This window comes from Macrotis lagotis, chromosome 1, assembly GCF_037893015.1.
Source record: "Macrotis lagotis isolate mMagLag1 chromosome 1, bilby.v1.9.chrom.fasta, whole genome shotgun sequence".
Lineage (NCBI taxonomy): Eukaryota > Metazoa > Chordata > Mammalia > Peramelemorphia > Peramelidae > Macrotis > Macrotis lagotis.
Window position 1 is genome coordinate 348,571,447 of NC_133658.1, and position 17,331 is coordinate 348,588,777.

The 17,331-nt window shown below is 33.0% G+C and overlaps 1 protein-coding gene across 2 annotated transcripts in view; it reads left to right on the forward strand.

Moving 5' to 3' along the window:
• DHX35 (DEAH-box helicase 35) overlaps window positions 1–17,331 on the forward strand; it is a 63,576-nt gene that overhangs the window by 12,521 nt on the left and 33,724 nt on the right. For both annotated transcript variants that reach the window (XM_074211963.1, XM_074211964.1), the window contains exons 4-8: window positions 46–123; window positions 8,214–8,318; window positions 9,538–9,599; window positions 10,430–10,499; window positions 11,972–12,031. In XM_074211963.1, the coding sequence (XP_074068064.1) occupies window positions 46–123; window positions 8,214–8,318; window positions 9,538–9,599; window positions 10,430–10,499; window positions 11,972–12,031 (375 nt within the window). The remainder of the gene's footprint in view (window positions 1–45; window positions 124–8,213; window positions 8,319–9,537; window positions 9,600–10,429; window positions 10,500–11,971; window positions 12,032–17,331) is intronic.

The following is a 17,331-nucleotide window of genomic DNA, read 5'->3' on the forward strand; positions in this document are numbered from 1 at the left end:
TTTTTTATATGTTATAGAAGTGCATTGATTTTCTTTTATTTGCAGTATCTGGCAGAAGCTGGTTGGACAGCAGAAGGAAGAGTAGTTGGAGTGACCCAGCCACGAAGAGTTGCTGCTGTTTCAGTGAGTTTTTTATTTTTATTTTTTTAGCTTTATTTATTTATTTATTTTTGCAAGGCAATAGGGTTACGTGGCTTGCCCAAGGCCACACAGCTAGGTAATTATTAAGTGTCTGAGGCCAGATTTGAACTCAGGGACTCCTGACTCCAGGGCCAGTGCTCTATCCACTGCACCACCTAGCCACCCCTTCAGTGAGTTTTATTAGCATTTCTGTTCAGATTCTGTCTTTCAAGAATTATTATATATCACTTTATAAATATGATAGATGAAGAAAGACTTTAATTCACCATGTATTTTTGATCAATTCTGCATTGTAATTCAGTGATTACATAATACTTTCTCCACTGAGGGTCTGCTCCTCGGGTTAGAAAATAATAAAATTGATTACATTTGTTGCTTACCAATATTTCTTCAGTTGTGCATCTGAAAAAATTTAAGCCAGTATTTGAGTAAATAAGCATTAAATTGGTTGAGGATGTGACTGAATGTTAATAAAACAATACCTGACAAGCAGCTAACTATTGGATTGCAGGATCTTTTAAATCATATTGGAAAGAAGGTTTTTTTTTTTGGTTTATTTCTTGTATTTATTTTTCAGCTTAATTTGCTTTTAACACATTACAGTTTTGGTATTATCAAAGTATTACAGTATATCCTCTATTCTGAGGACAGGTTGTTTAACTTAATCAGTCATGTTAAAATAATTATAGCAGTAATCAGTGCTTTAGAGGCAAGTTTTTCAGAAATCCGTATCCCAATATACACTTGAAGGCTTCCTAGAGGCAAAGGTCTTCATTTTAAAGGAAAAGATATATGCAAATTAATCTGTACACAAATAGATCCATCAAATTTGGAAGCTGTTTCCTTTCTTTCTAAAGCCTATATGAATTTCTAAAATTTGAAAGCAGTCATATTCATACTCACATGCTCAGTGCAAATTAGGTTACTTTACCTTTCTTTGCTTAATTTTTTTCCATGGGTTGTTTTTTGAAAGATTTTATTTATTGTGAGTTTTACAATTTGTCCCCCATTCTTGCTTCCCTCCCTCCACCCTGCACAGAAGGTATTACGTTACATTGTTTCCATGGTATACATTAATCTCAGGTAAATATGATGAGAGAGAAATCATATCCTTAAGGAACAAAAATAAAGGATGAGATAGCAAAATTACATAATAAGATAATGGTTTTTCTCTAATTTGAAGGTAATAGTCTTTGACTTTTGTTCAAAGTCGACAATTCTTTCTCTGGATACAGAAGGTATTCTCCTTTGCAGATAGCCCCAAATTGTCCAGGGTCTATGTTCTGTCTACTGTCACCTAACTATTATAGATTTATATATTTTCATATTTTGTGATAGAGAGGGCAGTCATATATTCATTCCCCCACCACCATTTCCTTTATTATTTATAATATGTACAAATACTTGGATAGTCTGTGATTGCATTGATGTGGAACCTATCTCCAAAAATGCAGATCATGATCTGTTCATGCCTACTTATCCTCTGTCTTTCTAGTTCATATCTTCCCATAACATGAATCATCTACATTGGAACTCCTCCATGGTCTAGGAGCATTCCTCTAAATATCTTGACATGGAATAGTTACTAATAATAGAATACATGGACTACCAGTTGTGTTTTTTTCTCACTTTAGCTATTTTGACTGGCCTACTTCATCTTCTTGTCATAACTCTCTCTAATGATAATTTCTTATGCCACTATTCCTTTTTTTTTTTTAAGGTTTTTTGCAAGGCAAATGGGGTTAAGTGGCTTGCCCAAGGCCACACAGCTAGGTAATTATTAAGTGTCTGAGACCGGATTTGAACCCAGGTACTCTTGATTCCAGGGCCGGTGCTTTATCCACTGCGCCACCTAGCTGCCCCTTTATGCCACTATTCTTGTTTAGTTTTTCCTTGATAGTGTGTTGCCCACCATGCACCTCTACATTGCCCTCTGGTGACATAATTTTTATTTTCCTGAGAATTTGGTTTTTTATGACTTGTAACAGTACAATATTATTTGTAGAATACTAATATTTTAAAAAACAAAAACAAACTGATGATGGGCCATTGTTAACAGGGAGAAACTTTTGGTTATTCAGAGTTCTGCTTCCAAGTCATTTTCCCCCTTATTCAATTCTGGACCGGTTTGTTCTTCTGGAGGTGCTAACTTGTCTCATAGGGTTATCATGAGATTAAGTGCATATAGTGAAATGCCAGGATGTTTTCTAAGGGGAATGAGGAAAGAACAAGTATTTATTAAATATTTGTCTATCCTCTTATAGACTGATTCTGTGCCATCATATTAAAATTATAGTTTGGAAATTAAATTCCCTTTTATCTGTCTGATTTTTCCAGTTAATGCTTTTGAATAATTATGAATATGATTAATAGACCTCACATTTTATTTTATTCTGTTCTATTCTATTCTATTTTATTTTATTTTATTTTATTTTTTAGGTTTTTGGAAGGCAATGGGGTTAAGTGACTTGCCCAAGGCCACACAAGTAGGTAATTATTAAGTGTCTGAGGCTGGATTTGAACTCAGGTATTTCTGACTCCAGGGCTGGTGATCTATCCACTGTACCACCTAGCCATCCCTACATTTTTTTAAAATTTATTTTTATTGATTCTTTTCTGTCCTTTTACATTAATTTTTAAATGTTTCTTTTCTCTTCACCTGTAGCTAGATAGTACATAGTCTAGCTCTGAATATGAGTCAGACCTCAGAGATTTACTAGTGAGATCTAGGCCAGTCACTTAATTGCTTTCTGCCTCAGTTTTTCATCTGTAGAAAGAAGATAATAATAACACTACTTCCCAGGGTGACTTGTTGTGTAAATCAAATGAGATAATACTCCATCGCGGGGGTAGGGGCAGAGCATTCCTTCAATCTGGAAAATTTGTGTGACATTTTTTTGAACCTCCCTTCATACCAGAGAAGATGTTTGAATACTTATGGTATTGTAAGATAAAATATATTGACATTATATTGTACTATTATAATATTTTAAACATTTCTGAGTTTCTAAACATTTTCTGTATTGTTTGCTGGACTTTTTATATCTGCAGCTTCTACAAAACTACCCCCCAAAATTCTCATTTAATTTTTTTTACCAACCCCTGATATAGTAAAACCACTATGGGGGAAGTTCTATAACTGTAGTTGTAAAGTACTTAGCACTTTTTCCTCCTTTCCTGTCCTTTCTTTTCTAAGTCAATGATCCCTTATAACTAATGAAAGAAAAAAAAATTAGTTCAACAAAACCAACACTTTAAATGAATTGTGTATATGTACACATTTTAAAAAAAATTTCCCCTACTTCTGCAGTGAAAGGAATATGCCATATTTTTTCAGCTCTTCTTCAGGATCAGACTTGGTCATCATAATTATAGTTGTTTAGTTATTGTTGTTGTTATTACTGTTATTTGTTCATTCTGCTTTTATTATTATTGTCATTATGGATATTGTTTTCCTTATTCTTTTTAGTTTACTTTGCATCACTTCATATAAGCCTACTACTGTAATGCCTCATATTCTTTTCTTTTTTTATGGCACATTAATATATTTTATTTTTATTTAGCTTTTTTTAACTAAGAAAAATAAATTTTCTTTTCCCCTTTTAAGGAAAAAAGAAACAAGCCTCTTTGATAGTTTTGCATAATCAGATAAAACAGATTCTTTCACTGGCTATGTCTAAAAATTATTTATGTTAATAAGCATCCTTAAGATCACTTTTCTGACACATAAGTCATATACTTCATCAATGCTCCTCTGTAATTGTGTTTGGTCATTGTTTGATCAGTTCTTAACTCTTTTAGAGTTGTTGATATTTACAGTGTTGTGGGAATTGCATGAAGAAAATAATTTCCCAGGTTCCCAGGTTTCCCTGAAACTTTGTTCCCTTTAGCACCATTTTTTTATATTCCATAATTTGTTCATCTATTCCCCCTTTCGTTTTCAATGTTATCACTACAAAAAGCTACTAGAAAAATGGTATGACAGTATTTCATTATATTTATTTATCATAGTTGATTTTGTCATTCCTCCTCAACTGATAGGCATCTACTAAATTACCTTTTCTTTACTACCACAAAAAGTGTTGCTTTGAGTTATTTTGCTATCTATATCTATATCTATATCTATATCTATATCTATATCTATATCTATATCTATATATTTATGTTTTGTTTTTGATGTTCTCCAGCATTACATGTCTAGTAATGAGAGCCATTGGTTAAAATATATGGAGATTTTAAGCACATTCAGATTTTCTTTTTTTTAAAATTTATTTAAGGCATTGGGGTTAAGTGACTTGCCCAAGGTCATACAGCTAGGTAATTTTTAAGTGTCTGAGGCTGGATTTGAACTCAGGTCCTCCTGAGTCCAGGGCTGGTACTCTAGCTACTGTATCACTTAGCTGCCCCCACATTCATATTTTCTATAGAAGCAGCTTGACATCCCAGATAGAGGAGACTTCTGAGTCAGAAAGACTGAAATTCCACTCCTTTGTATACTTGGTATATTACCTGGGGCAAGTCACTCTCTTAATGCCCCAGGCAGTTCTTGAGTAGCTGCTGATCTGTCTTAATAAGAGTTTCCTGACTAATGAAAAGCCATTACTTTCCCCCCAACATTTTCTATAATTGTCACTAAACCAGATTTTCCAGTGTTCTCTTGCTTGGATTTAGAAAGGGAGCTCTTTTGTCAATTAATTATTAGAAGTGAGCTGTTAAAGGTTGAAATAATAAGTTAATTACATATTTAGTTTCGGTTGATAACTTCTGTTCAGAAGTTTTCATAAATGTTAAGTTTCTCTTAAGACATATTTGTTTGTTTTGTTCTACTTAAATCAAGTCAGTACTATTTTTGAGACCTTAGTAGCATCCTAAATCACAACATTAACTCTTCTACTTTCACTGTTTCCTTCAATCATTCCTATGCATTGTAATCATGCCCAGTTTAGTTGTAGTTTAAATAGGTTTTATCTATAGAATTTTTACTGAACTTCTCAGAGGTCCAGGTAGGAATTGTGCATTATTGGCTCTTAAATTTAAAATTATAATTACATGATTTTTGGATTTCTAACCATTTTATGCTTTTTTTCTAAGTTTTCCAATGAACTTAAATTATTATTGTAATAATTATTCTTTGCTATAGATTAGCAAAATCACTTTGACAATTTGTGAGCAATGCAAATAATTGATGTTTATTGCTCCTTCCTTAATATTCTTTTCATTTACAGTTGTAATATTCAATATGATGGCTGTAGGATTACAGATTTTTAGGTGGGAAAGGGTTTTAGAGATACCATCTAGTTAAAATTCTTCATTTTTGAAATTGGGAAATAGAAACCCAGAGAGGGAAAGTGCCCTTCCCAAAGTCACACAAGAAAACTCAGTGGCAAAGTGAGAATTTCAACTCAAGACCTCTGACTTGGTCCAACATTCTTTCACTACATAATCCTGGGATTTGCTCTTTGGCAAATTCTAAGTGGATCTTTAGTAGCTGGCTATACATGTATACACACACACATATATATATACATACATGCATACATATATACATACACATATAGGAGTAGGAGAACAAAAAGCAATTAATGATCCCATACAATTTATCAGAACTATTTCTTGATTGAAAGGAGGAGGTACACTTTTTTAATGTTTTTTATTTTTTCAATTACATGCAAAGATAATTTTCAACATTCTTTCTCTTGTAAGCTTTTGAATTTGACATTTTTCTTTCTTTCTCCCTTTCCTCCCCCCTCCTCATGACAGCCTGATATAGGTTATATATGTGCAATCATGTTTAACATGCTTCCACATTAGTGATGTTGTGATAGAAGAATCAGAACTAAAGCAAAAAAACCCCTGTAAAACAAGTTTTAAAAACTGAAAATAGTGTGCTTTGGTCTGCATTCAGACTCAAAAGTTTTTCTTCTGAATGTGGATATCGTTTTCCTATAAATCTTTAAGAATTGGCTTTGATCACTGAACTGCTAAGGAGAGCTAAGTCCATCATAGTTGATCAATACACAATGTTCTTGTTAATGTGTAGAATTTTCTGCTAGTTCTGCTCACTTCACTCACCATCTATCTGTTCATGTAAGCCTTTTCAGATTTTTCGAAATTCCAACTGCTCATGATTTCTTACAGAGCAATAGTACTCTATCACATTCATATACCACACCTTGTTCAGCCATTCCCCAATTGAGGTATATCCCTTCAATTTCTTATTCTTTGCCACTACATGAAGACCTGTACATGTGGGTCTTTTTTTCCTTTCTTAGATTTCTTTGGGATACAGACCTGGATCAAAGGATATATACACTTTTATTGTTCTCCAGGATAGATGAATCAGTTCACAACTTCACAAAGGAGGCACACTTTTACGACTCCTCAGTTTCCTTATGTTTTTGGGTAGAGTCTAACTGATACTGTATTTAATTTAAAACTTTTTATATATATTAAATTTTGTCACAGAAGCAAATGTTGCCATTAATGCAGGGTAATGATGCACTAATAATTTACACAGTGGAAACCTGGTTTTCAAAGATCATATCATTATCAAATACTTTTGCTAGGAGCTGTTGGTTTTCCCTAGCCCTGCTTTGGTTTGCACAGGCATGCCTTCGGAGATCTTATTTTTGTTGGAGTGACAGTATAGATAGTTCACGTTGCAGTTAGACATATAACAGAAACTCTTTGCACTAGATTTCCTTAGTATTTATTCACCTCAACATACTACTTGTTTTTGGAAGCAAAAAATTAGACCTCATATTTCTATGGCCCATTTAGGATATACAAAGCACATCATTATAACAACCTTGTAAAATAGATAGTATGGGTATTGTTAACCATTTTATATATGAAGTAATTGAGACTTAAAGGAGACGTATGACTTGTTCACACAGATAAATGGAAGTTAGGACTTGAAATCTGGTTCCCTGACTTCTAGACTAGAATTCCTTGTATTCTGAAATGGTGGTATGTCTCCTCTCCCAACAAAGCAGCATCTTCATGTTCAGCATCATCATCATCATCATCATCATCATCATCATCATCATCCATTTCAGTGCCTATGATGGGAGTAACCCTGTGCTAGGCACCTCAAAAATAATTTTGATTTGTTATGTTAACCAAAACTTCATGGATCCGAAGAAGGATAGATACCTCTCTCCCTTCCCCCTTACAGTCTTTTCTTTTAGCACTGACAGAAGTGTGGAAAAATCGTGACCATCTTTTACCATTAACTGAGTGAAAATATTGTGCTTTATTCTTAATTGACTTTCGTTGCCTCCTCGCTTGTTTACTTATTTTCAGCCTGTAAAACTGGAATGGGTGAGCAGGTGTCTAAAGGGAACTCCTTGTTAATTAACTATTAGAGCAATCAGTTAATGATTGCAATAATAAGCTAGTAATTGCATACTGGTTTGGGTTACTTGTAGAGTCCTGTTAAGAAGTTTTCATAAATGTTAACTGTATTGACTTAATCTGAAAGCATATTGTTTATTTTGTTCTACCTAAATCAAATCGTTCTCTCTTTGAATCCTTCTTATCAGCAAGGTCTTTTATTAGTTCTTACAGGAAATACAAAAAATATCACTTATGTTCCCTGATGTCAACAAGTATATAATCTAGTTAATAATGATGTTAATGATGATGAAAACAATAACAACTTTTATGAGTACTTTAAAGTTCACAAAGAAATAGATGTATATTACATCAATCAAATTTTGATTGCATCAAAAAACCATGTAAGTTATGTATTACAAATGAGATAACTGATGTTTAAAAGAGCTTAACTGTCTTGTTAGTCACCCAGTTATTAAGTGTCAAAAGTAGAATTTAATTCATATCTTTTTTATGCTGTATTTGGCACTCTTTTACCTAAACTGTCTGGCTTTTTTTTTTGGTTGAGATAAAGTGTGAACATGTGAAAAATTAAATGAAATCTATCACTCTATTTGTTCTTTTTTCATCTTTCCTCTTAATGGTACATGCCCAGTCACTCAAAGGAAGTTTATTATTTAGGTTTTTAATAAGTTGTATGCAAGGTAACAATAATTTTGTTTCTTTTTCCCTCAAAGGTTGCAGGGAGAGTTGCTGAAGAAAGAGGTGCAGTGCTGGGTCATGAGGTTGGATATTGTATTCGATTTGATGATTGCACTGATCCACAAGCTACAAGAATTAAGGTGAAATGTTCAAACCTCCTCATCTATTCTTTATTCTAAGGAAGTAGATAAGTGCTATAAAAATTTAAGGATTCATGCTTATATGTATTTTGATGCAGTTACATATTGTTTAATATATATTTCATTCCTATTTTTCACTGTGACCTGAAATAGTCACTGTGGGAAAAGACCTAAGAAATAGAGGCATTGTGCTTCCCTTTAATTAGGAAGTAGTTAATCAGATTAGAATCATAGTACATAATTAGAATTGGAGGTTAACTTACTGATTTTCTAATTGAATTCCCTCAAGCAGTTGTGTATGTGGACTTCAGGTTACATGACTTGTTCAAATAAAACTAGGACAAAACTAGGGTGTCCTAACTTTTAGTTTTGTGTTTTTTTGCCTTCTTTTCACATGGCTTTTCTATAATATTTACACCTAAAATGTCTTAAGTTGTTAAGCAAAGTAGTGGAAACAGTCATAGCATAAGAATACTACTTTTTTCCTTAGTTATAGCTTCTCCATCCTTACTTTTCATATATTTTATATCTACATTTTATGTTTACCAAGTTTAAAATAATTGACATTTAAGAAATGAGAAAAACATTGCATTTTTATTCACTGTTCACCATTTCACTTTAGTGTAGCAATCCAATTTAAGAAGAATTTAAGGATCTACTATGTGCTACCCTTCCAAGTTGTAAGTGAGATTTCTATTAAGATATAGCAGTGAATTGGATTTAGATGTGCTGGAATGGAAATTCTGGATGAAATAGATTGAATGTTAGTATCTCCTGATGATTTCTTAGAATTTGTAGCATAGACACAATTATGTGAGCTTGAGAATAAGTAGATATGGTAAAATTATAATGATCAATTTGCATTGTCTATTTAAACATACTTGTCAGATATTTTTCAGAATTCTTTGGAAAACTACAAGTATACCTCTTGACTACTTTCCAAAATCATATTTATGTATTTTAATACCATATAATCTTAAATATCATCATTACAAAAATCTTGGTTAAAAGACAAGCTCCAATTGATTGATCATTTATTTCAAACAGTAATTAGTAGACAAAGCATTTAGATGTTTTCTTAAAATCTGTTGAAATGGAATTGATTTTTCACTTAGATTTATTTGTTTAATAGATTATATTTTTAATTCATTGAAGCTTTTTTTAGTGAGACTATTGTTATAAGTAATTCAATTGTATTTCTTTTTTTTTTTTGCATTAGTTTCTGACTGATGGAATGCTGGTTAGGGAGATGATGGTTGACCCATTATTAACAAAATATAGGTAAATGTCTTTCCTTGACAAGTTTTCTTGAATATTTAATTGAAATAAAGTTTGCTATGAGAAGGCTCAGAATGATGAAATAATAGTGATCTTATAGTTTATATAGCAGAAATACTTTGCAGGTATTTTAAAATAATCTAAAACGATGACTGTTTAAAAAAATCCATAAATTGTGCTAAGTCCTCCCACTTGACATACTAATATGAGACCTATATAGTAAAAGACAAATGAAAGAATTGTATAACTGATTATTGAACTTTAGACTGCTTAATTAATCAAAAAAAGTCTTGTAATTACTGTATGAGCATTACTATGTGTTTACATTTTTCGGTCTTAAGGTAAAGTTGGGGAAGATAAGTTTTCATATTATCAGATAAAGCCCAAGTTTCATATCTGGAGTACATTTGATTTTGAGTTTATACTGTCATAGGTCATGATTTTGAGTTTATACTGTCCTCCATCATTAGCTTTTGTGTGTAGTTTGGATTTTGCTCCACTTTTTCATGTGATAGGTTTTTTTTTGCCTACGATACAGTTCAAAATGAAATAGTGATGTCTTTTGTAATACTGTATTGATTTGAAACTTTTAGGGATGAAAGTAAACACAGAATTGTTCTTTGAAGATGTATGAAATTTTGAGTTGATAGCACACATTTTTGTTAGTATTAATACAATTTTATTCTTCAGATAACTAGTTTTGTTATTACAAAAAGGTATTAGATGACTAAATTCCTAGAACAATTTTAGAAAGTTAAATTTGATTATATTTATATAGGAAAGGCTTGTTTTTTTCCACTTTTACTGAAATTTGTCCACTTTTTATTTAATAGTGCTCTTATGCTGGATGAAGCCCACGAAAGAACTTTATATACGGATATTGCTATTGGCTTGTTAAAAAAGGTAAATCTGTGCAGCTGGGGGGACTTAATGAGTATCTGAATAGAATATGTACCATTTGCTTCTCATTTATATTTTTCATACTTTTACTGCTTGATCAACAGATCCTGCATTGTCAGGGTACAAAGGGAAGTAAGTGTCTGGCTTGCTAATATATTGCCCTTCCAGTTAACCAGTATAATATGTTTTTAAATTGATTTACATTTGATGTGACAAAGATTATTACGTTTGGTTCATAATGACTATTGATTCCTGAAAATGTTGACCATATCCACATCTGTATTACATATTCATAGATATTTGTCTTGAAAAAAGAATTGTTATCCTTCACCCATTTTTAGGAATCATTTATCCCAACCTTAGTACTGCTAATCTCTACATAGTGACAAAACAAAGGTTAAAGCATGCTCATTTATCCATTCACTCATCTACTATGATACCCCTTTATATATCCTCCACTTCTCCAATAAAAGAACATACTCTTAACTGCACAATCCTACACCTGCTTAGCCCACATACATTCTCATCATGCTGCACATAACCCTATCCTAGATGTCAAGATCATTTCCTTAGTGTTTACTATTGAATTTGTAGCAAAGCATCTTTCATCATAGTCAGCCCCAAAGTATATCTTTGTACACCATTTACATTCTTACCATAAATACTTAGGTTCATTTAATGTGTGCTTTTTTATCATTCCCCAACCACACAGTCTACTCCAGAGGTGTCAAACATGCAGCCTACACAAGACTCCCAAGTGTAGCCTGAACCACATTGAAGTATAATTAGATACTATTTAGCAAAATAAATAACAGTACAATAAAACATAATATTAAATTTTAAAACTAAGTCAATATGCAACTCAGAGGGATCCTCATGTATGGATTAGTGGCCCCCATTTTTGTTTGAGTTTGACATCACTAGGTAACTCCATAAACTCATACCTAGATAGCTCCCTTAGTTTGTACTTTCCTTCTTTATGATAATAATAATTATAGTAATAGCTTACACTTATGATATCCATTTCATTGAAACAGAATCTGACCCTCAGAAAAATTTGATGATTTACTCAGAGGCAACATTAATAATAGTAGAGCCATGATTCAAACCTATGGGTCTATTGATCATAAATTCAGCACTCTTTTCACAGTACCTCACTGCCTCTTATGGTCTGATTCTTCTCCCTCACATACGAACACATTTATATATATACAGAAAGCTAATCTCCCCTTGATTAACAGGCTGTTTTTTTTTTTTTTACCATTTTCCTTACCCTAGTCTTCTACACCAAAATAAAAAGCATCTGATTTTCATTTATCCATGTTACCCTCTGTTCCACCTTGTTCCACCAGTCATTGTTTTTCTTATTACATACCCTTTCCCTTACTTCTTTGCATAATATAGCCTAACACTTAGTTCTTTAAAAAAAAAGCCATTTTTCACCATTATTGCTTCTTGATTTCTTATTTTTGTAGATCCAAAAGAAACGAGGGGATCTTCGATTGATTGTAGCTTCAGCCACTTTGGATGCAGAGGTATCACTTCATTTCCTTTTACCCCCCTTCTATTTTGTTTGAGCTAAACGTGTCATTGTATAGAAAGAGATAAATTTTGCCTTTAGTAGAATGACCTACTTTTGCTGTGATCCTATGTGTTGTCCTAGATTCATTTATGATGAGAGGCCACTCCCTTTCAAAACATGTGGGTAGAAATTAATTTATAACTAATTAATTGAATCCATAAGTAACTTAAATTGTTCTTCTGCAAACTTTTTGTAATCTTGTAGATAGAATTTTGTTGGGGGTTTTTGAGTTATGAAGCCTTTTAAAAATTTTTTTTTCTTTAACTGTAAAATAAAAATTACATATTCTTTATGCAAATGAGCAAGGTTCCACAGACCAACTTTTTGGCTAAAAAGACTGTATTTTAAATAATGCTGTATAGGTGTAATTTTTCCTGGTTTAGTTTGTTCCATATTTATATTAGGTAAAAGAATGAAATGAAAAGGATATTATTTGGTCTTTTGGACACTTTCAATTTAAGTCACTGTTGATTGGTATTTAGTGAACTTCTATGAGTCATTATTTTTCCTTTTTTTCCACATGTTAACATTGGACTTTCATTTTTGTATAGAAACTCATATAGATAAAATTTCTTGAATCAAATTTTATTATCTCCCTTGTGGCAAGATAGGAGGAAGAAAATTTTTGTGTTGATTAGTTCAGCACTTTCTTTGTGCATATCTATCTAAGCAAATACTATAAAGGGACTTAAATAATAATTGATTAATATTTTTTGAACATTGATCTAGGTGTTTTTTTTTGTCTTTAATTGTCTTATTTGCTTGATGAATTTGAAAAAAATGTGTCCTAGATAAATATTTAAAACATTTTAGATCACTTATTTTTTTTTAAATAAGTTTAGGGGCGGCTAGGTGGTGTAGTGGATAAAGCACCAGCCCTGGAGTCAGGAGTACCTGGGTTCAGATTCATTCTCAGACACTTAATAATTACCTAGCTGTGTGGCCTTGGGCAAGCCACTTAACCCTGTTTACCTTGTAAAAAAACCTAAAAAAAAAGTTTAAATTACACTGACTTGGGGGCAGGAAGGGGAATTTCATTGACATTAAAAAGTGATTTTTATAAAAAATACACAAAAGTATTTTATGATAAAAGATTTTGTGAAGTAAAATTTTGTTTATTATTTTTATGCTATTTTTATGATATATTTGTAGTTGCTATTAACACAAACATCAGAGGTCAATCCATACTTGAATGAACATCTTCATTATAGTTTAATGGGAAGTTGGTCACCTAGGCTTTGATTGAAAATTCTCAGGGAGAAGGGGCGCCTAGGTGGTGCAGTGGATAGAGCACCGGCCCTGGAGTCAGGGGTACCTGAGTTCAAATGTGGCCTCAGACACTTAATGATTACCTAGCTGTGTGGCCTTGGGCAAGGCACTTAATCCCATTGCCTAGCAAAAACCTAAAAAAAAAAAAGAAAGAAAGAAAGAAAATTCTCAGGGAGGAAACTTAGATAACTCTCATTTTTTAGGAAGTTTTTCCTTTGATCAGATCTAAATCTGCTACTTTGTAATCTTAACCTACTATTCAAATTCTGCTCTTGAGTAGTCCACAGGCGTTTATTAAACATATAACATATGCAGACACTGGGAGTACGAAGACAAAAATCTTTTTTTTTTAATTATAAAAATTTTATTTGAGTTTTACAATTTTTCCCCTAATCTTACTTCCCTCCCCCCACCCCCCACAGAAGGCAATTTGCCAGTCACAAAGACAAAAATCTGAATAGTTTCTTCAGTAGCTTACATGATATTTGGGGAAATGACATTAAATACAAAGTAATTTGAGAAAGGGGGAGTGGGAGAGGGATGTTCTTTTCTAGGCTTATTACTCTCCTTCATCTGATCTATATATGTTATGATCTCAAGGTTCTCCATCCTGGTTCCCTTTCTTTGGATGCTCTCTGGTTTTTTTAATGTCCTTTTTAAAATGTGTCACTTAGAACTGAATGTACTACAAACTATCTCAGCTGTGCAACTTATATCCATAGTTTGGAGAAACAAGCAGATAAGCATTTATTGAATTCCTGCTCTGTGCCAGGCACTGTTAGTCTGAGGATATGAAGAAAAAGTGAAACAGATCCTGCCTTTGGAGGGGTAGTGAGAGTGAGAGGCAACATATCTATAAATAGGTACAGAATAGGGGGAAGATAACTTTCACAGCTAGAGGGATTGAGAAAGGCTTCCTGTAGAAGGTGGTAAATGAACTGAGACTTGAAGGAATAAGAGTTCTGAGAAGCTAGAGGTGGGAAGAAGATGATACTAGATGTGAGGGACAACCAATTTAAAGGCATGGAGACTAGAGATGGAGAGTTGTGTTTGAAGAATAGCAAGTAGACCAGTATGACTGATGGAGTAATATGTAGAATGGAGTAATATGTAAGAAGTCTGGAAAGTTAGGAAGGGGCTAAGTTATAAAAAGCTTTCATGCCAACAGAGGAGTTTATATTTGATTTTTGAGGTATTCGAGAGCCATTGGAGTTTATTTATTGAGTCAGGGAGGGTGATATGGTCAGGACTGTTCTTTAGTAAAGTCAATTTGATAACCCTCTGAAGGATAGATTGAACTGGGGAGAGGTGTGAGGCAGGAGACCAGTTAGGAGATTATTGTAGTCAAATAGCAAAACAGGTGTTGAACTAGAATGGTGGTACTGTAAGTATTGAGAAGGGGATGGATTTGAGAGATATTATATAAGTTGAAATGAGAAGATTTAGCAGTGAATTAGATGGGGATATATGGGCTAAGTGAGAGTAAGGAGTCGAGGATAATCCTGCAAGGCTTGTGGTGCCTTTGACTTTAATAAGGAAGTTCGTAAAGGGGGTAGTGTTTGGGGAGGAAAGGGGAGGAAAGCATTATTTTCTGCTGCCAGGAGATAATGAGTTTTAGATTTGAATATTATAAATTCGAGATGACTGTAGTACTTATAGTTGGAAATGTTCCATAGGCAGAAGATAATGTAGGAATGGTGCTCAGGCGATACTCCAGATCTACAAGTCATTATCTCCTGGAGCTGCTGTCAGAAAGTAGAGAGAAGAGATGACTCAAGACAGAGCCTTGGAGTGTGCCCACAGACAGTGGGTTTCAGATAGATGAAGATTCAGTAAAAGAAAAGGAACAATTTTCTAGGTTACAGGTGAATCAGGAGAGAACAGTGACATTAAAATTCAGAGAGAAAGTAATTATATGATCAACTCTGGAAGATGTTACTGAAAGGTCAAGAAGGACGAGGATTAGGTTTGGCAGTTAATACATTATTTTAACTTTGGAGGGAGCAGTTTCAGCTTGAGAACATCATAGTGCTTTTCATGTAGTAATAATATATTGGTAGATTCATTCTGTAGAATAAATTTGAAAAATATAATTTGATATTTTATTTAGTACTAATTCTTTATTTCATTTGCATTACAAAATTTTTGCATTATAAACTTTTTCTTTTCAACCCATGATTGGATTTAGGAAACCTGGAAGCATGTATTACTTCAGAAAGAACTCCTTGTTTGATAAGAACTATAGGAAAAACTAGAAAGTAGATTGGCAGAAATTAGGTTTACATCTTATACCATATTCCACAGTAAATTCAAAATGAATGTGTGACCTGAATAGCAAAGATTATATCATTAGTTAGAAGAAGATCAGGTATCTTTCTATTATTGATAGGAAATGCATTTTTTTTTTGCAAGGCACTAGGGTCTTGCCCAGGGTCACACAGCTTTGAACTCAGATCCCTCTGACTCCAGGACCAATGCTCTATCTACTGTGCCACCTAGCTGCCCCAGAAAATTAATTCTTAACCAAACAAGGGATATAGGCAGTTATGAAGATAAATAATTTGATAATTGTACCTGAAATTGAAAAGCTTTTATATAAACAGTATATCTCGGATAAGAAGAGTTCTCAAAAAAGAAATTCGAACAATTCACTATATGAAGGAATGCCCCAAATCACAATAAGAAAAATACAAGTCAAAACAATCCTGAAGTTTCACCTCACACCCAAGTAAATTGGCAAGATGACAAAAGATGGAAAGAGTCTGACTATTTACTGCAGAAAGACACAAGCTGTGAAGCTGTGAATCAGCACAATCATTTTGGAAGGCAATTTTAGCTTGTGCATACAAACTGACTAAAATGTCCATTAAAGAGAACCTGCTACCAGGTATATATACCAAGGAAGTCAGTGCTAGAAACAAAGACCCTATATACACCCCCAGATATTTGTAGCAGCACTTTTTGTGGTAGCAAAGAACTGGAAATGAATTAGATCTCCATCGTTTGGGGATTAGTTAAACAAGTTATGATATGTGAATGTAATAGAATGTTACTATTCTGTAAGAAAGAATGAGAAACATAGAAAGACAATATGAATAGATTAAGGATGAAATAAACAGAGCCAAGCAAACTGTACACAACGTTAACATTTAAATAGAAAGAACAACCACAAAATAATAAAAGAAATAGGTGTTGAAAATTACAAAACAATGAACTTGATCCCAGAGAAGAGGTATGAGAGCTATGAGACCATACCTCCCTCAGTTGCTTTCCAAAGGTGGAAGGTCTTCAGTTGTGAAGCATTCCATTTATTTTCAGTTTTTTTTTTTTTTTAGGTTTTTGCAAGGCAAATGGGGTTAAGTGGCTTGCCCAAGGCCACACAGCTAGGTAATTATTAAGTGTCTGAGACCGGATTTGAACCCAGGTACTCCTGACTCCAGGGCCGGTGCTTTATCCACTATGCCACCTAGCCACCCTATTTTCAGATTTTTTTTTTCAGTGTAGTAATCAGTTTTGCTGATTGTTTCTTTCTCTTTAAAAATTATTCTTTTAGTTAGGATAGCTCTGACAGAGGGATCCATTTGGGTGAAATCTAGGAAATTTTAAAATGATATCAATAAAATTTATTTCTTCAAAAGAATCTAATTTAGAGTTTGGGCAATATTTTAAAAATACCCCCTCCCCCCAAATTGTATTCTCTTTGATAGCACAAACTTAGATTTTTATCTGAATTTAGGTCAAAAGTACTATTTACTTTTTTTTAACTACTTATAATTAATTCAGGTTTGTCATATTGAATGCAGTTTTGAAGCCTGACTTCTCTTTCCAAACCTTTATTGGAAATTGATTGAAATCTGATTGCGAAAATTATAGTTTTAAAGAAACTTTTCCATTTTATTTATTACATGTGTAATGCCATTTGCATAGTAAATATTTTGTATGCATATAAAATAGGAATTATAATACTGATAGTTTTGTAAAGTT